The sequence below is a fragment of the Polypterus senegalus genome, chromosome 9 (assembly GCF_016835505.1).
Source record: "Polypterus senegalus isolate Bchr_013 chromosome 9, ASM1683550v1, whole genome shotgun sequence".
NCBI lineage: Eukaryota > Metazoa > Chordata > Cladistia > Polypteriformes > Polypteridae > Polypterus > Polypterus senegalus.
The window spans coordinates 127,015,822-127,033,169 of NC_053162.1; the positions used below are offsets into that span (position 1 = coordinate 127,015,822).

The 17,348-nt window shown below is 37.8% G+C and overlaps 1 protein-coding gene across 5 annotated transcripts in view; it reads left to right on the forward strand.

The window, feature by feature from the left end:
• Nucleotides 1-17,348, forward strand: part of LOC120535759 (protein RER1-like) — a 39,449-nt gene that overhangs the window by 12,200 nt on the left and 9,901 nt on the right. For all 5 annotated transcript variants that reach the window (XM_039763801.1, XM_039763803.1, XM_039763805.1 and 2 more), the window contains exons 5-6: nucleotides 16,179-16,257; nucleotides 16,367-16,502. In XM_039763801.1, coding sequence (XP_039619735.1) covers nucleotides 16,179-16,257; nucleotides 16,367-16,502 — 215 coding nt within the window. The remainder of the gene's footprint in view (nucleotides 1-16,178; nucleotides 16,258-16,366; nucleotides 16,503-17,348) is intronic.

Sequence of the window (17,348 nt, forward strand, 5' to 3'; positions counted from 1 at the left end):
TAAAGGCTGGGATTATAAAAAGATCTCAATTTATGTGAATTTCCCCTTGGGATTAATAAAGTATCTATCTATCTATCTATCTATCTATCTATCTATCTATCTATCTATCTATCTATCTATCTATCTATCTATCTATCTATCTATCTATCTATCTATCTATCTAATTCTGTCAATAACATCTACAATAGAGTATAGATGTTAATAAGATCTGAAACCTAAAATGGGCTATGTTTAAATAGTATCCTCCATAATGGTTGGGACAAAAATCCATTTTTCCTTTTTTAACCCTCTGCTCCATAGTTTAAAAATCCAAATCAAACAATTTACATTCGATTAAAGTGTACATTGCAGACTTTCATTTAAGGGTATTTGCATACATTTTGATCACGTGTAGAAATGACAACACTTTCTCTACATGGTCTCCCCATTTTAGGGCACCATAATGTTTTGGACGTAGCAATGGTAGGTGTATTAAAGCAGTCATATGTAGTACTTTATTGCATATCCCCTGTATTCAATGACTGCCTGGAGTCTGAGATTCATAGATATCACCAGCTGCAAAGTGTCTTTTCTGGTGGTGCTCTACCAAGCCTCTAATGCAGCCATCTTCAGCACCTGCTTGTTTCAGGAGCTTGTCTCCTTAAGTTTTCTCTTCAGGATATGGAAGGCATGCTCAATTGGATTTAAGCTCGGTGACTGGCTTGGCTGTTCAAAAATGTTCAATTTTTTACATTTGGAAAAACTCCTTTGTTGCTTTAGCAATATGTTTGTGATCACTATTTTGTTGTAGAATGAATTGTCATCCAATGAGTTCAGAGGCATTTACTGGAACTTGAGCAGATAAGATGTTTCTGTACACCTCAGAATTCATTGTGCAACTGCCATCAACAATTATGTCACAGATGAAAAGAAATGTTCAGTACCTGAGGCAGCCATACATGCCCAAGCCATAACACACCTACCACCATATTTAACATATGAGGTGGCATTATTTGAATCTTGGGCAGTTCCCTTTTATCACCACACATTTCTCTTGCCATCACTCTGTTACAGGTTAATCTACTGTTTCATCTGTCCACAAGACCTTTTTTCCAGAATTCTGCAGGCTCGTTTAAGTACTTTTTTTGCTAACTATATTCTGGCCATCCTGTTTTTGTGGCTAAGTAGTGGTTTCCATCTTACAGTATGGCCTTGTGACGGTGTGGGTTGGCTCCGCACTACCTGTTCCATCTAGAAGTCTCACCACTGTTGATAGTCCCAACCGAGATGAGCTGAGCAAATGAGGACACATACATCCAGACAAGGGGTAGGTGGAAAGTGAATCAGTGCTTTTCTTAAAATCAATTGAGAAACAAACACTGTTCAATAAGTGCAGTGCGGCAACACTTAAATAAATAATCCCATAAAAGTCAGTGATGGTGGAGATCAAAAATAAGTCACTAAATTATCCATTAAAATTAGGTTAAAATTCCACAGTAGGAATTGTTTTAAAAACACAGTCCCTGGTGCATCCCTTTAAAACAAACATCTCCCCTGCTTACCCTGAACAGGGCTTTGCAGCAGAGTAGGTGCCCAACCATCAGGCATAGCCAACCTTCATTTCAAAGCCAGAGTTCCTGTTGTCCATGGTTCCCCAGTCTTACGCAGGAGCAAGCCTTGAGTCACTCTAAACTACCAGGTAATGCTGAGCGGGAACAACCTTTTGCAGCCGTGAGCATCAACCTTGTGCTTCCTCAAGTGGTTCTCCTATCAGCTGCCTGCCTCAACTCTTCCACACTGGCTCTCTGCCCATCCTGCCTTCTTCTCCTGTACTTGAAACCTCCATCTTTCTCTTATTGATCTGTTCTCTTTTCTTCTTTTCTCCACCCTCTACTGTGAAAGCTCTTCTTATATGTGTCCTTCCTAATTGGGTGCAAGTGTGAGGTGCCGCTCCCTCTGAGGCAATAATGAGGCACCTGACTGACGTTTACATTCACAATCAGCCAAACACTCCAACCATTCCTGGAGTGATGCATGTTCACACACACCTGCCCCTGATCGGTGCCTGCACCTTATTTATTTAAAATCTGCATGGAGCCACAAACCACTTATCACAGGCTTCTATATTTTTGTTTATAAAGTCTTCTGTGGATAGTGGTCTCTGACACATCCACATCTGCCACCTGAGAACAGTATCTAATCTGTCGGACAGATGTTTGGGGCTTTTTCTTTACCATAATGAGGATTCTTTTGTCATCAACAGTGGAGGTCTTAATTTGCCTACCAGTCCATTTGCTGTTACTGAGCTCACCAGTGCTTTCTTTCTTCCTAATGATATTCCAGGCAGTTGATTTCAGTAATCGTAAGGTTTTGTTAACGTCTTTAATGGTTTGTCTTGTTTTTCAGCTTCATAGTGTCTTATTTGATTTTCATTGGCATAGTTCTTGTCCTCATGTTGAATGATGGCAACTACAGACTGCAAAGTTATTCTGTAGGTAGAAGTAAGTCTGAGTATCATATTACTGCACTAATGAAGCAATGAAACACACCTGAGTTATCACAAACAACTGTGATGCCAATTGTTCGAAACATTATGGTGTCCTGAAGTTGTCATTTCTACAATATATGACTAAAATGTATGTAAATATCTTTTAAAGAAAGTCTGCAATGTGCACTTTAAACACATCAAAATTGCTTGATTAGTAATTTTAAACTTTGTAGCAGAGGAGTAAATCAATTAAAAATATATTTTCCCCAAACATTATGGAGGAGACTGTATATGACTATATACCAAGAGTAAGGTTTTAAAATCAACTCTAAATTTAAGAACTAGTCATACTTTTTATTTATAATCCCTATTGTATTTTGAATTATTTCTTTCAGATCTAAGCACCAAAAATCCAATTTATTTTACCTTGTTATCAGGTTTTATAACTCCTCTGTATCAGTATAATTTCAGTTTTCAAATTATTGCATTTATAAATTGCACTCCATAGCATAAAATTGGGAAAATAGTGTGCAAACAAATAAATAAAGATGAAAATTATAACATTTTTATTGTAAAAACTATGAGAACACACAGGGTGAATGAAAAAAAAATCTGACCTGATGAAGTTACTGTAATTCTCTACTATCTTATTTACAAGTTTATACTCACTTTTGTAACTCCCCTTGATATTTATCTTTTTTTTCACAAGGCATTTCCTTACATTTGACTGTGAAACAGTCAATAAAGACAAAAATGAAAATAACATTTTAATTGCAAAAGCAGTGCAGACCTAGATAATGGATGAAAAAAAAAATAAAGCAAACTCCTTTTTGAAAAGATAAGTTATTTTAAGTTTCCAGTGTTTTCTTTATAAGTGTATGCACATCTTTTATAGGAGCAGACCCCCATAGATAGATATATAGATAGATACTTTATTAATTCCCAAGGGGAAATTCACATTAAGACACTCCATCCCATCATATCCTAGTATTTGTATGTTGAGGAAACATTTATATCCAATGTTACATATACATACTGTTTCTTTATGAGACTCTGTGAAGCGCCCTGGGCATGGGAAAGGTGCTATCTAAATAAAATGTATTATTGTTATAGTTTGGACATGCACAGAGCAGGATTGTGCTGTTATTCTAGTTGAAATAACAGTAAAATTAACATGGGCAGAGCTGATTAAACATTAAGCAAAATTAGCACGTGCTTAATGCATCAAGAGAAGGGGGCACGACAGAAATTTTTCATTGCCATATTCACCATGGACCATACGGTGTAAAACTACAAACAGTGCAACTTAACCAGCTTCCACAAAAAATGGCTCCCAAATTAAATGAAAAAATTGACATTCATATATTATATCTATACTAATAAAAGGCAAAGCCCTCACTGACTGACTCACTGACTCATCACTAATTCTCCAAGTTCCCGTGTGGGAAGATGGCTGAAATTTGGTAGGCTCATTCCTTACAGCATACTTACAAAAGATGGTCAGGTTTCATTTCGAAATTCTACGTGTAATGGTCATAACTGGAAGCTATTTTTCTCCATATAATGTAATGGAGTTGAGCTGGATGGCTGTGGGGCGAGTTTAGGTGTGACATCATCACGCCTCCTACGTAAGTACGTAGAGAACAAGGAAGACCTCCAAACAGCGCTGAACAAAAAACACCATTTCAAAATTGAGAAGGCAGAAAAAGATTATGAAGCAAGTGATGCATACAAGCGTATTCATAAATACAAGCATATTCACAAGTACAGCTACTGCGGAAACAAAGCACGACGTGAACCGTAAGTTTATATTAAATTAAATTCATAGACAGGCTGCCGCTGACGTTTGTAATTTAGTGCCTGCCCATATAAGGCCGTCCGTCAGCGGCAATCCAATAGAAATACTGCCGCTAAATATTCAAGGGTGAAGGACTGTGCTTATGCAGAGGAAGATGAGATGGTCAGGGTGGTGTTTGGCACAAACCCAGCGAAACTGTGAGAGAAACTTTTAAGTGCCGGGTCTTAGCTGACATTACATACAGCCGTGGACATCACACAAGATGGCACCAGCACAGCTGGGAACCTTCGATGCAAGAACACCAAGTGGCACACGTGAACTGACGCAGTGCACAGACAAAAAGCAACAGTTCCAAAGAGTGCTGAACAAAAAACGAATTACACAATTGAGAAGGCAGCAAAAAAATATGAAGCGTCTGATACATACAAGCATATTCATAAGTGCAGCTGCTGCAGAAACAAAGCACATGGTGGAAAAAGTGAATGTCCCGCTAAAGGAAGACAGTGTAAAAAAAAAAACCCATGCATGCAGTGTGTCACATCTCAGGTAAAGAGGAAGACGAGCTGTTTATTGATGCAGTAAGAAATGAATCGATGAATGAAACCCCTTATCTTTACAACGATTGACAAACAAGGAATGTAACTTGAACACAACACATTGTACAAATACGACCCTGATTGAAACAAATAATGAAAAGCAAATCCTTGATGACAGCAACACTCAATAACACTCACAAAACAATTACTGTATGTTGACAATCATGTTACGTTATTTTTAAAATGTTCCCTTTTCTTTTTCATAACTTCTTTAACACACTACTTCTCCGCTGCGAATATATATATATATATATATATATATCCCGATCTACATACTCTCAAATAGACAAGCCACACGCCGTGGCGCAATTGTAGAGGCTTCGCTTTTAGCGCTGACATCCGAGGTTCGATTCCCGAGAGGGTATGTACTGAGTATGTACGCGCGCTTCCCGATTCACTTTTACCTCGCATCTCCTGGGACGTATGAAAAAATATGCGGTTAACAAAGAATCATGTTATGTTATTTGTAAAATCTTTCCTTTTCTTAGCACAAGCACAAAAATAACGCATTTAATCACACTTTCAATTCCAAGCAAAGGGAACTTTTGTCAATGCATGATTTCCTGGTACATCGATTACACTGATGCACACATCACAGCTACAAAAATGTTAGAGTCGGAATGAAGCGCGTTCCTACGACTGATCGGAGGAAAATTTCATTTCAAAAAACTACCCGAGCGAAGCCTTGATAAAAGCATGGTTTTGTGCACACTGAAAAACAAGCAAAATTAGATGCATTACAGAAAGGGGACTTTGTGGCTCTTACTGGGCATCATTGGACTTCCGTGACCGTTAGTAATTCTAATTACATCTAATTACAAAATGTTCAATGATCACACTGTTTTAGCCTAATGTACAAAATAATTTTGGCTAAGGTTATTCAGAGTTTAAAAATTAAAATGGTCAAATTACCTTTTATGTTTCTGACTTATTTTTTTAAGAAGAAAAACTGCAGATTATGTTGAAATTTTGGTTATTATTTAAAGACAATACCATTCTGAAAATGTACTTAAAGTACTTAAACTACCAGTATATTTGTAAGTCTGCCCAATTTTAACCAGGGATGATATTTTTGTTTCTGTTTTGAATTCAAATGCAGTTTAAAAGCATTTTTTTTTTTTCAGAAATTAAAACAGCTTGAGTTTACAATATGCATGTCCATGTCTATTATTTGATTCTGTCGCCCACTAAAACCCTTTTAAATTAAAAAAAAACATTTGCGATTTGGGGCAAATTTACGTGTGCGATTACATACGATTAATCAAGATTAATTATTACACAGTCTCTAATTAATTGGATTCATTTTTTTAATCGAGTCCCACCCCTAATATATATATGTAGATATTTATGTACATTTGTATATATATGTGTATATACAGTATATATGTAGATATGTATATGTGTATATATATATTTATATGTATATGTATATATATGTATGTGTATGTATATATATATGATGTGTATATATATATACATATATATATGTTTATATATGTGTGTGTCTGTGTGTATATATATATATATATATATATATATATATATATATATATATACTAATAAAAGGCAAAGCATTCACTCACTCACTCACTCACTCACTCACTCACTCACTCATCACTAATTCTCCAACTTCCCGTGTAGGTAGAAGGCTGAAATTTGGCAGGCTCATTCCTTACAGCTTACTTACAAAAGTTGGGCAGGTTTCATTTCGAAATTCTACGCCTAATGGTCATAACTGGAAGGTATTTTCTCCATTAACTGTAATGGAGTTGAGCTGGAATGGCGTGGGGGCAGAGTTTCGTGTGACATCATCACGCCTCACGTAATCACGTGAACTGACTGTCAGCGCAGTGCGTAGAAAACCAGGAAGACCTCCAAAAGCGCTTAAGAAAACATGCATTATATAATTGAGAAGGCAGCGAAACAATAAGAAGCGAGCGAGTGACATATACTACCATATTCATGACTGCTGCTACCTCGGAAAGAAAGCAAGGTGTAAACCTAAACTTTAAATTAAGTTCATAGATAGGCTACGCTGGCGTTTCACATGCCCACAGGTAATGCGGGATACAAGTTTAATGAGAGGACGCAGGATATAAACAAGAGTTTTGATCACTTTATAACTAAGTTAAAATTGTAGGTGAAGGGGTGTGCTTATGCAAATTCCGAGAGACTGTGTTTGTGGGGGATTGACAGTTAAGGCAGGTGGGGGAGTCACGTCATCATCTCCCCTCCCATTCATCTCATTTGGCTCTGAGCTGAGCTCTGCAGCTAACGCCGTCTTCCGAAGCAACTACGTCAGACTGCCACCAAATACTCACAGAAAAATCCACAAGTTAATACACACGCTGTCTCTATAGAGTTTCTCCACACTGAATCCTCCAGGCACTACTTACAAAAGGTTACATTGACAATCGTGTTACGTTATTTTTAAAATCTTTCCTTTTCTTAGCACAAGCACAGCTGAGAAGCTTCGATGCATGTGCTCCATAGCGTTAAAAATAATGCATTTAATCACACTTTGCATTACAAGCAAAGGGGAGCTTTTGTCAATGCATGATTTCCTGGTACACGATTACTTTGATCAAGCGCATCCCGATTCATTTTACCCTCGCACCACCTTAGTTTGAGAAGAAGTATGAAAAAATATGAGGTTAACACAGAAAAACAGATCACCAATTCAAGCTTTATGAATAATCGATTCGCCATCAATAATTGTTTTGGTAAAGCCATCCTCCTTCCATTTTATAATTTTTCCGCCACTAGCCATGATTAAATGAACGGTAAAAAAGTAAGAGCAAAGCTGATTGACAATGTCAATCATGTTACGTTATTATTAAAATGTTTCCTTTTCTTTTTCATTACTTCTTTAACACACTACTTCTCCGGTAGGGTAGGGTATTTTGATATATATATAATATATGAATGACCTCCAAAGAGCGCTGAGACTTTTGATATAATCAACGTGTCTGCAAAAACTGTGGTCTCCTGCCCTGCAAAAGTCGAGCATCCAGCGCACGTGCATAGCTGTGCCGGCCTTTGAGACGCTGACTGCGCTTCTGCCTTAAGTCAAAGTGAGCACTTTTAATTTTTCATCCTCCCCCTGCGCTATAGCCCAGACAAGTGCAAACACGGAACCCCTTTTCTACACCACGGCAAAATAATATTAAGGCGATTCACACTTTCTTTGCACGATATCGATTATGAGGTCCTCACCCCGGATTATGAAGACACGGACACGAGTGGAGGACTGACAATGCCATCACAGCCGATTAATGGCGAGGACGTCTCACCAGTCTACACAAGACCCACGCGACTGTCCCAAAAGGCGATCATAACGTCAGCGAACATCTCTCTATACTATATAAAAGAAAAAGGCAACTTTCCTTTCTTTACACCTTTTTCCTTTTATCCCAAACCAAAGCCTTTCTCGCTTAACACTGCAGAGGACACAAAACTAATTTTCTTTAAATCCCGGTAAGGCACATTACCAGAGGCACAAATTTGAACGTTCACATAGAAAATGTAATTTCTATACCACAGCCGTCGTGTAGCGCCTTTCAAAAGGGATCTACTACCGAGAGATGATCCATATACATTTTAGCTGCTGTTAGTTACTTACCTGTTTTGTTACACAGTCTTTAAAATGTAGTTTACCATAACCACTCCAGTAGTGCTCAATGTACCTGTACTTCTTAAAAGCGTTAATGTTTTACTGTTTAATAACTTATAGACTATATTTTATTATTTCTCCCTTGCACTCAGTGACCAAAGCTATACACACACATATATAAAAGCTATACACATAAGTATATGTATGTGTATATATATATATACATATATATATATATATACACACACACACACATACGTATGTACGTACATACATACATACATACACACATATATATAATTTGTGTGTGTGTATGTATGTATGTGTGTGTATATGTAGATATGTATATAGGTATGTAGATATGAAGATATGTATGTGTATATATATGTGTATATATATGTATATATATATATATATATATATATATATATGTATGTGTGTGTGTGTGTGTGTGTGTGTATATATATATGACAGCAGCAATCCAAGCTGTGAGAAAACAGTAAAAGGAGGCGTGTCAGACGTTGTGGTACATTTTCTGATGCAGCTACCGAAAACAACTTTGTGACGCTGCCACCAAATACACAAAACAATTACTTTGACAATCATGTTACATTATTTTTAAAATGTTTCCTTTGCTTTTTCATAACTTCTTTAACACACTACTTCTCCGCTGCCAAGCGCGGGTGTATATATATATATATATATATATATTGTGAACGGTACCCGGGCACAGACAGGCGGACATGTTGTTATGACACCACCACACGTTTATTTACAAATTATTTACAATATTGGGTCACCAAGACCCCCAAACAATGGTCACAAAGACCCAGTCCGTGCACAAACCCCAAACACTCAAAAGTCCTGGCCACAATGCCTTTCTTGGCGCCTCCACTCTCCACTGCTTCGTCCTCCTTCCACCCGACTCCAGCCCTGAATGACGGGAGACGGCCCCTTTTATGGAGGACCCGGATGAGCCCCAGGTGTTCCCGGCAATCTTCTGGCCACGCCCCAGCGTGGCGGAAGTGTCGGCTGTCCTCCGGCTGCTCCCGGGCACCGTCCCAAGTCTTCCCCAGCACTTCCTGGTGTGGCAGGAGTGCTGGGGAAACAAATCCCAAGGCATTGGGGCCTCCTGGCGGTGGCCACGGGCCCCTACAGGGAAGAGCTTCCAAGCCCTTGACCCGTGGCTCCCAAAACAACCCGGAAGGCACACCCCGTGATCAGGCGGGCTCTGACCCTCTTCCGGTCCCTCCTGGCGTCCCGGCCGGGTCATAGCCCCTGGCATCCCTGACAGTATATATATATATATATATATATATATATATAGAGAGAGAGAGAGATATATATATATATATATATATATATATAGATATAGATAGATAGATAGATAGATAGATATGAGAACAACATATATATATATATAGATAGATAGATAGATATGAGAACAACACTCATATCAATGACAAAACAATTACATTAACAATCATGTTACGTTATTTTAAAAATTTTTCCTTTTCTTTTCGTACCTTCTTTAACACACTACTTCTCCGCTGCGAAGCGCGGGTATTCTGCTAGTATATATATATATATATATATAAATATGACAACAACACTCATATCAATGACAAAACAATTACATTAACAATCATCTTATGTTATTTTTAAAATATTTCCTTTTCTTTTTCATAACTTTAACACACTACTTCTCCGTTGCGAAGCGCGGGTATTCTGCTAGTCTATACTAATAAAAGGCAAAGCCCTGAGTTACTGACTGACTGACTGACTCACTCATCACTAATTCTCCAACTTCCCGTGTAGGTAGAAGGCTGAAATTTGGCAGGCTTATTCCTTACAGCTTACTTACAAAAGTTAAGCAGGTTTCATTTAGACATTCTACACGTAAAGGTCATAACGGTCGACAACGTCCGCCATGTTGAACTTTCTTATTTATGGCCCCATCTAAACGAAATTTGGTAGGCGACTTCCCTGCGCTAACCGAAAACCAATGTACGTACTTATTTCGGTGGTATGACGCCACTGTCGGCCGCCATATTGAACTTTCCAACGGTCTTTGTTACTTATGGGCCCATCTTCAAGAAATTTGGTACGCGGGTTCCCAAAGCTAACTGAATCGTACTTACGTACATATATACGTCCATAGCCTGCAGCTCGGTCACTGTGTGAGGCGGCGTTGGGTCCCCCATCCCAATGTCTCCCACGTTGTTGGCTGCCTGCCTATATAAGGCCATCTGTCGCTCCGGTCTCTACATTCCCTTCCTTGTTCGCCACGGGATTCAGGTCTCCCTGCTGATAACTGCAGCCTTTTTATTTAATCCACGGCTTCTCCGCTGTTTTATTGTTTGTTTATTATGATTTATAGTTATTGTGTAGGTATTTTAGACTTACTTTACATTATTCAGGTACCCATTTCCTTTATCGTTCCAACCGTACCCCCATTAACATGTCTATCGAAGTGATCACCATCGATCAAAGAACTGTCACTTACTGAGTGGTTTCCATGCCCTGAGATGGCACCTGCCTTTTCCATTCTCTTTGTTACATATTGCATGGCCATATCAGGCTCACTCTTGATATCCGGAGGAACATTGTGTGTTATGTATTGAATGACTGGGACAGGTTCAAGGTGTGGACTGATGACGGTACAGGAGACAATTATACTACACAGGAGCACTATAAGAGTGAAATGCTTAAGCCCTTCAGCTATAGTTCTGCATGTGAGTTGATGGCTGCCGCTGAATTGTTCAGTTGTTGCTTTCAAGTGTACCGAAATGGCCAAATATTTTACACCTTTCGACAACCGCCAATGCTTTTTAAACATCTTAAATTCACAGGTGATGATTTCAGTAGTGGACACTTTGGTGTTTATGAATGTTTAAACTCTCAAAAGCTGGATGTGAAGTTATCGATTAAACCAGTTGTATGCTTACAACGCTTGACAGATGCCGAATGTCACTTCAACACAAGTCCTGCAAATACTGTCGTAATTGAAACAAACCATGAAACTCAAACCTATTATGACAGCAGCAATCCAAGCTGTGAGATCTGAAACAAGATTACTTTTCACATGGCCAACTGTACGTTGCATGCTCAAGAGTAAGCTCAGCGCACAGCTTGGTCATATTACAACCGGAGTGCTGAACTGACAATATGGTATACAAAAAGATCCTTAACAAATAATTATTGGTATATTTTCCCTCAGTTTAAAAAGGTTTAATTTTCTTTTTAATAAAAATTTTAAGGCAGTACTTCGCCGCTGTGAAGCTCGGGTGTTTTGCTAGTTTACAATAATAATAATAATAATAGACATCATTTAAGTCTATAAGTATTTGGATAGCGACACGATTTTTACAATTTTGGCTCTGAACGCCACCAAAATGGATTTGAAATGAAGAAATCATTAGGTGGTTGAATTGTAGACTTGCAACTTTAATTCAGGGAGTTTAATGTAAATATCGTATGAGCCATTTATGCATGTCAGACATTTTTATGTATGTTCCTTCCATTTTTAGGGATCCAAAAGTATTTTGATAGTTGACTGACAAGCTGTTCCATAGCCAAGTATGGGCAGATCCCTTATTATTTCATTAACTGTTAAGCAGGCAGGAGGTCTGGAATTGAGTCCAAATAGGGAATTTGCAGTGGGAAGCTGTCACTGTGAACTCTCAATATGAGGTCCAAAGAGCTGGCCATGCAAGTAAAAACAGGCTATCATTAGGTTGAGAAAACAAAGCAAACCAATCAGAGAGATAGCAGAAACACAAGGAGTTGGCAAGTCAACCTTCTGTTGCATTCTTAAAAACAAGGAACATACTGGTGAGTTCAGCAACACCAGAAGGCCTTGACAACAATGGAGGACAACTGTGCTGAATAATTGTAGAATTCTTTCTTTGGTGAAGAAAACCCCTTTATGGAATTTACAGTAGCCAAACCAAGAACACTGTCCGGGAGGTAGGATATTCATTGCCAAGATCCCAGTAAAATCCCAGTAGAACAGTAGCTTCTGAAATACTCGGACCAGTCCATCTGGCAACAACAACTGTGCCACTTTCAAGGTAACTTAAATCACCTGTCTTCCCCATTCTGATGTTTGGTTTGAACTTCAGAAGGTCATCTTTATGGCTTAGAGTTGTTGCCATATGATTGGCTGATTTGGTATTTGTGTTAACAAGCAGTTGCACAGGTGTACCTAATAAAGTGGCCAGTCCGTGTTTATGGTATGTAATAAATAATATAAATAGACATGGCTAGTGGAAGATTTGAGCTGAATTAGTGGTCGTATTGCATTTTCTATACAGTGCATCCAGAAAGTATTCACAGCGCATCACTTTTTCCACATTTTGTTACAGCCTTATTCCAAAATGGATTAAATTAATTTTTTTCCTCAGAATTCTACACACAACACCCCATAATGACAACGTGAAAAAAGTTTACTTGAGGTTTTTGCAAATGTATTAAAAATAAAAAATTGAGAAAGCAAATGTACATAAGTATTCACAGACTTTGCCATGAAGCTCAAAATTGAGCTCAGGTGCATCCTGTTTCCCCTGATCATCCTTGAGATGTTTCTGCAGCTTAATTGGAGTCCACCTGTGGTAAATTCAATTGATTGGACATGATTTGGAAAGGCACACACCTGTCTATATAAGGTCGGCTGGCCATCTAAACTGAGCGATCGGGGGAGAAGGGCCTTAGTCAGGGAGGTGACCAAGAACCCTATGGTCACTCTGTCAGAGCTCCTGAGGTCCTCTGTGGAGAGAGGAGAACCTTCCAGAAGGACAACCATCTCTGCAGCAATCCACCAATCAGGCCTGTATGGTAGAGTGGCCAGACGGAAGAACCTCCTTAGTAAAAGGCACATGGCAGCCCGCCTGGAGTTTGCCAACAGGCACCTGAAAGACTCTTGGACCATGAGAAACAAAATTCTGTGGTCTGATGAGACAAAGATTGAACTCTTTGGTGTGAATGCCAGGCATCACGTTTGGAGGAAACCAGGCACTGCTCATCACCAGGCCAATACCATCCCTACAGTGAAGCACGGTGGTGGCACCATCATGCTGTGGGGATGTTTTTCAGTGGCAGAAACGGGATAGGATAAAAGGAAAGATGACTGCAGCAATATACAGAGACATCCTGGATGAAAGGTCAGCAACCTTTACGTTTTAGAATTTGCTCTTATATGCATTCATATCACGCTTCTCTTTAGCATATTTCTGCAGCATCATGTGGAATTTTTCATTGTTATTAAGTTTTGTCAATTTAATGTCAGACACTCTCCATTTTTGAACATTATTGGGTATATATAACTAGAAATTATTGCATTTTTGTACAATGTAATTGCCAATGAAAAGCACTTCACTTTCATCAACAGGTGTACCATTAGGGGATAGGATCTTCTCTGAATCAGAGCTGGTGACTTGAATGCCAGGGTTAAAATGTGTATGTCTTGCATCCTATCTATAACTTTATGAGCACATTGAGGCCAAAATCACTGCAGATTTTGACTACTCTCTCATTACAGTTGGAAGGCATTGTAAAACTTGAAGCTAAATGAGATATTCTTAAATGTTAAGAATAAACTGAGCTTTATGTAAAAAAAGTCAGTATTTCTTTTTCTTTTTAAAAGAAAGTTTGGATAAATATGCTAAAGAGCACATCTTGCATTTAAAGCCTGTATTGGAGCTACTTTCTTTTGATGTCAAACAAAAAAGTTCAGAATGCTATCTTGTGCTTAAATTTAACTCAAATGATTTTTGGATAATCTTTTTAAATAATGTAAAATCATTGAATAAAAACTTTAGTTTCTTTATAATAAAAACAAGTATACACAGGAAATGCTGGATCTAGAAAAAGGATGAGTACTGGAATCTTTACTTGAAGATGTTTTTGGCATTTTATGAGAAAATTTCCAAAAATGTGATGTATGATTATGGTTTAGATTGCATGTGCTTTAAAGGGCATGAGATGGGTGTGAAAAACATGGGTTTAATTATGAGCAAAAACATATGTTTTGCTCATAGCTAAACCCATGGTTCTCTACACCATAAACTTTCCATATATTAAGGCATTTATTGTGTAGTTGACTATAGAGACTCATTCTTGTTTTAATAATGCTATATAAATGGCCAGTCAATCCAGAAAAATGCAATATTTACTTTAAAAGAAGATCTTTTGAATAAGATTTTACAGAATAGGGTACTTTATGATAGTACTTTAATCAATGTGCAATTCTTAAGTGTAATTGTGATATGCACAAAGATATGAGAAACACACAAGCTGCAAGTTTTATTTCATATAAAGAGTACACAAGAAAAAAGGAGGCTATGTTTAATAAATCTACCAAGTAGAACCCTTACCTATTTACTGGCTACTCAGGACCAGAGTTGTCTATAATGTTTTCTTCTTGATTTTTTTTTTTTGTGTTTTGATAACTGGATTGTGATTGGTTCCTGATTCGTATTTAATTCCTGAACTGTGTCGGATACTAATGTGACAATGAGCAACAATTTGTACTGTTTAGTTGTAATTTAGAAGTGTGCGCAATTCCATTCACTTTGCACTCAATAAATACCTACACTGTCAATTTACATTTAGATAATTGTTGTTGTATGTATACCTTATTAGCATAATTACGATTATTATAAATCTTGTTATATGTATACTTGTCTTTTTTTTGTTTCCTGCTTTAACCCAGGATTAGTAAAGTTTCTGTCAGTACTATCAGAATACTGCATGCCCAGTATTATCCAGAATATGGGCATTTAGGGAAAAGATTCCAGTACAGGTATTATCAGCACCAAGAGTCAATTCCAGCAGCATAATTGAACCTCTACACTGTCCAGAGTTACCTGCAGCTTTAAGGTACAATTGTGAGAACAAACACTCACACCCCAACGGGCCATTTAATTTACCGTAACCAAAAAAGAAACAAGAATACCAGGCATTGGGGATGGGAGGGGATATGTGTTTAACGCAGGGATCTTAAGTCGTGTGGCAGCAACTGCTATCAACTGTTCCACTGTGTTAGTCTGGAATATTTTCAATTCATTTTTTTATAGTGTTCTTCAATTTGTCGAGCATTAAATTGTCAGAGATAAAGTACAGAGTAAACTGGATGCATGAAGGAAATTGTCTGTATGTCTCTTACGTTTTTTATGGTAACGTTGAATATTGCCATGCAGATCGCATCTTCATTACCTCACCTAAGTTACAGGGGTTGCTTTTTTCCTCCTGTTCAATGATATACTTTTTAATTACTGAGTCTTTGGCATTTACTAAAAATGGCATTTGAGCTGTTCAGCATGAAACCTCTTTCGGATAAACTTTGTTAGCAGATAATACTGCTTTTTGTATCTTATTATTGTATATGCAGGCAGTGGGTTGACAATACAAATGCTGAAAGTTCAGTCCAAACCATTTACATAGTGTAGGAACCACAGATATTCAAATGCACTTTGTAAACAAATCTTGTCTGGCCTTTAAACTCTAAACCTTTTGACACATGTAGCTACTTCAGAATCCTGTCCTGTTCATCTTTTATGCTTGTTTATGTTGACAAATGTTTTTCCCTATGTACACCTCCCTTGCTTTGCAATGCAGGATATCTGCTTGCACAGACAGTGAATTTCAGCAGTTGAATGCTTATTTTGTTAGTACAATCTTGAAGTGATCTCTATTTTCTTCCAGGTGATGAGATGACCTTGCCAACTCGACATAATGAGGAATTTCGACCCTTCATCCGTCGTCTACCAGAGTTCAAATTCTGGTGGGGAAAGCTTTTGTTACTTACCATCCTCTGATTCTCAGCGTTATTGACTGAGAAGTGTTATGTATGCATGTCACCCTTTTGTGATACGAATCTTCATCTTCTTTAGGTACTCTGCAACAAAAGCCACCCTGGTTGCCATGGTGATGACTTTTTTTGACATGTTCAACATTCCAGTGTTCTGGCCAATCCTAGTGTTGTACTTCATTATGCTTTCGTGCATGACCATGAAAAGACAGATTCGGGTGAGTCTGCACAAATCAAGACAGGTCACCTTTATACATTTCTGGTCAAATTCAACTTCTTTAGTTAGATTTACTGGTTTAATTTGAGGATCTATTAATTTATATATGTCTTGGTTATAGCATGTATGCCCTTAACTGACTGGTTATTATTCATTTTGTGAATGAACTATAACCTTACATATTCTTCACTGTATTTATTAATATAAAATTACCCTGATATCCAGTATGATTTGCATGTCAACAGATATGCTTGGTTTGTTCTGCTGAGTTTGTCCACATTTAAGAAATCGTGTAGTGTTCACACTGTTGAGGGCTATGTAGTAAAAGCAGCATCTAAATTAGCAAATATTTATGATGTAACATCTAGACAATACTTAACTCCCCAAACTTGTTGTGCCGCTTGAGTGTCCCAAAGCACACAAGTATTGAACAGTTCCAAAATGCCCACTAGAGGGGAAAATCCTGCCAAAAATCACTGGGTAAGGCCAGATATAATCTTTATAAAATAAAATGCTCTGAAATAATACAAAGCTCTGTGGAGCACACAAAAAGATCTGCCAGTAAACCAAGGTGAAAAAAAATCCCAATATGAAATCCAAGGGGAAGACAAAAATCAGGAGAAGATCCCACCTCTTAGGGAACCACACACAAAACAGACAGAACATAACAAAAGTTACATAGACCGAAAATAAGTAAATAACAATATTGGTATAAACAGAAGAATCAAAATTGAACAAAACAGATATTAAACATGATTTTGAACTGGAAACCCCTGGCTAAAAGAAAGTAGTGCTGAACATTGAAAATCTAATGCATTGCAACAAGAGACCTGTGGAATGTTTGCTT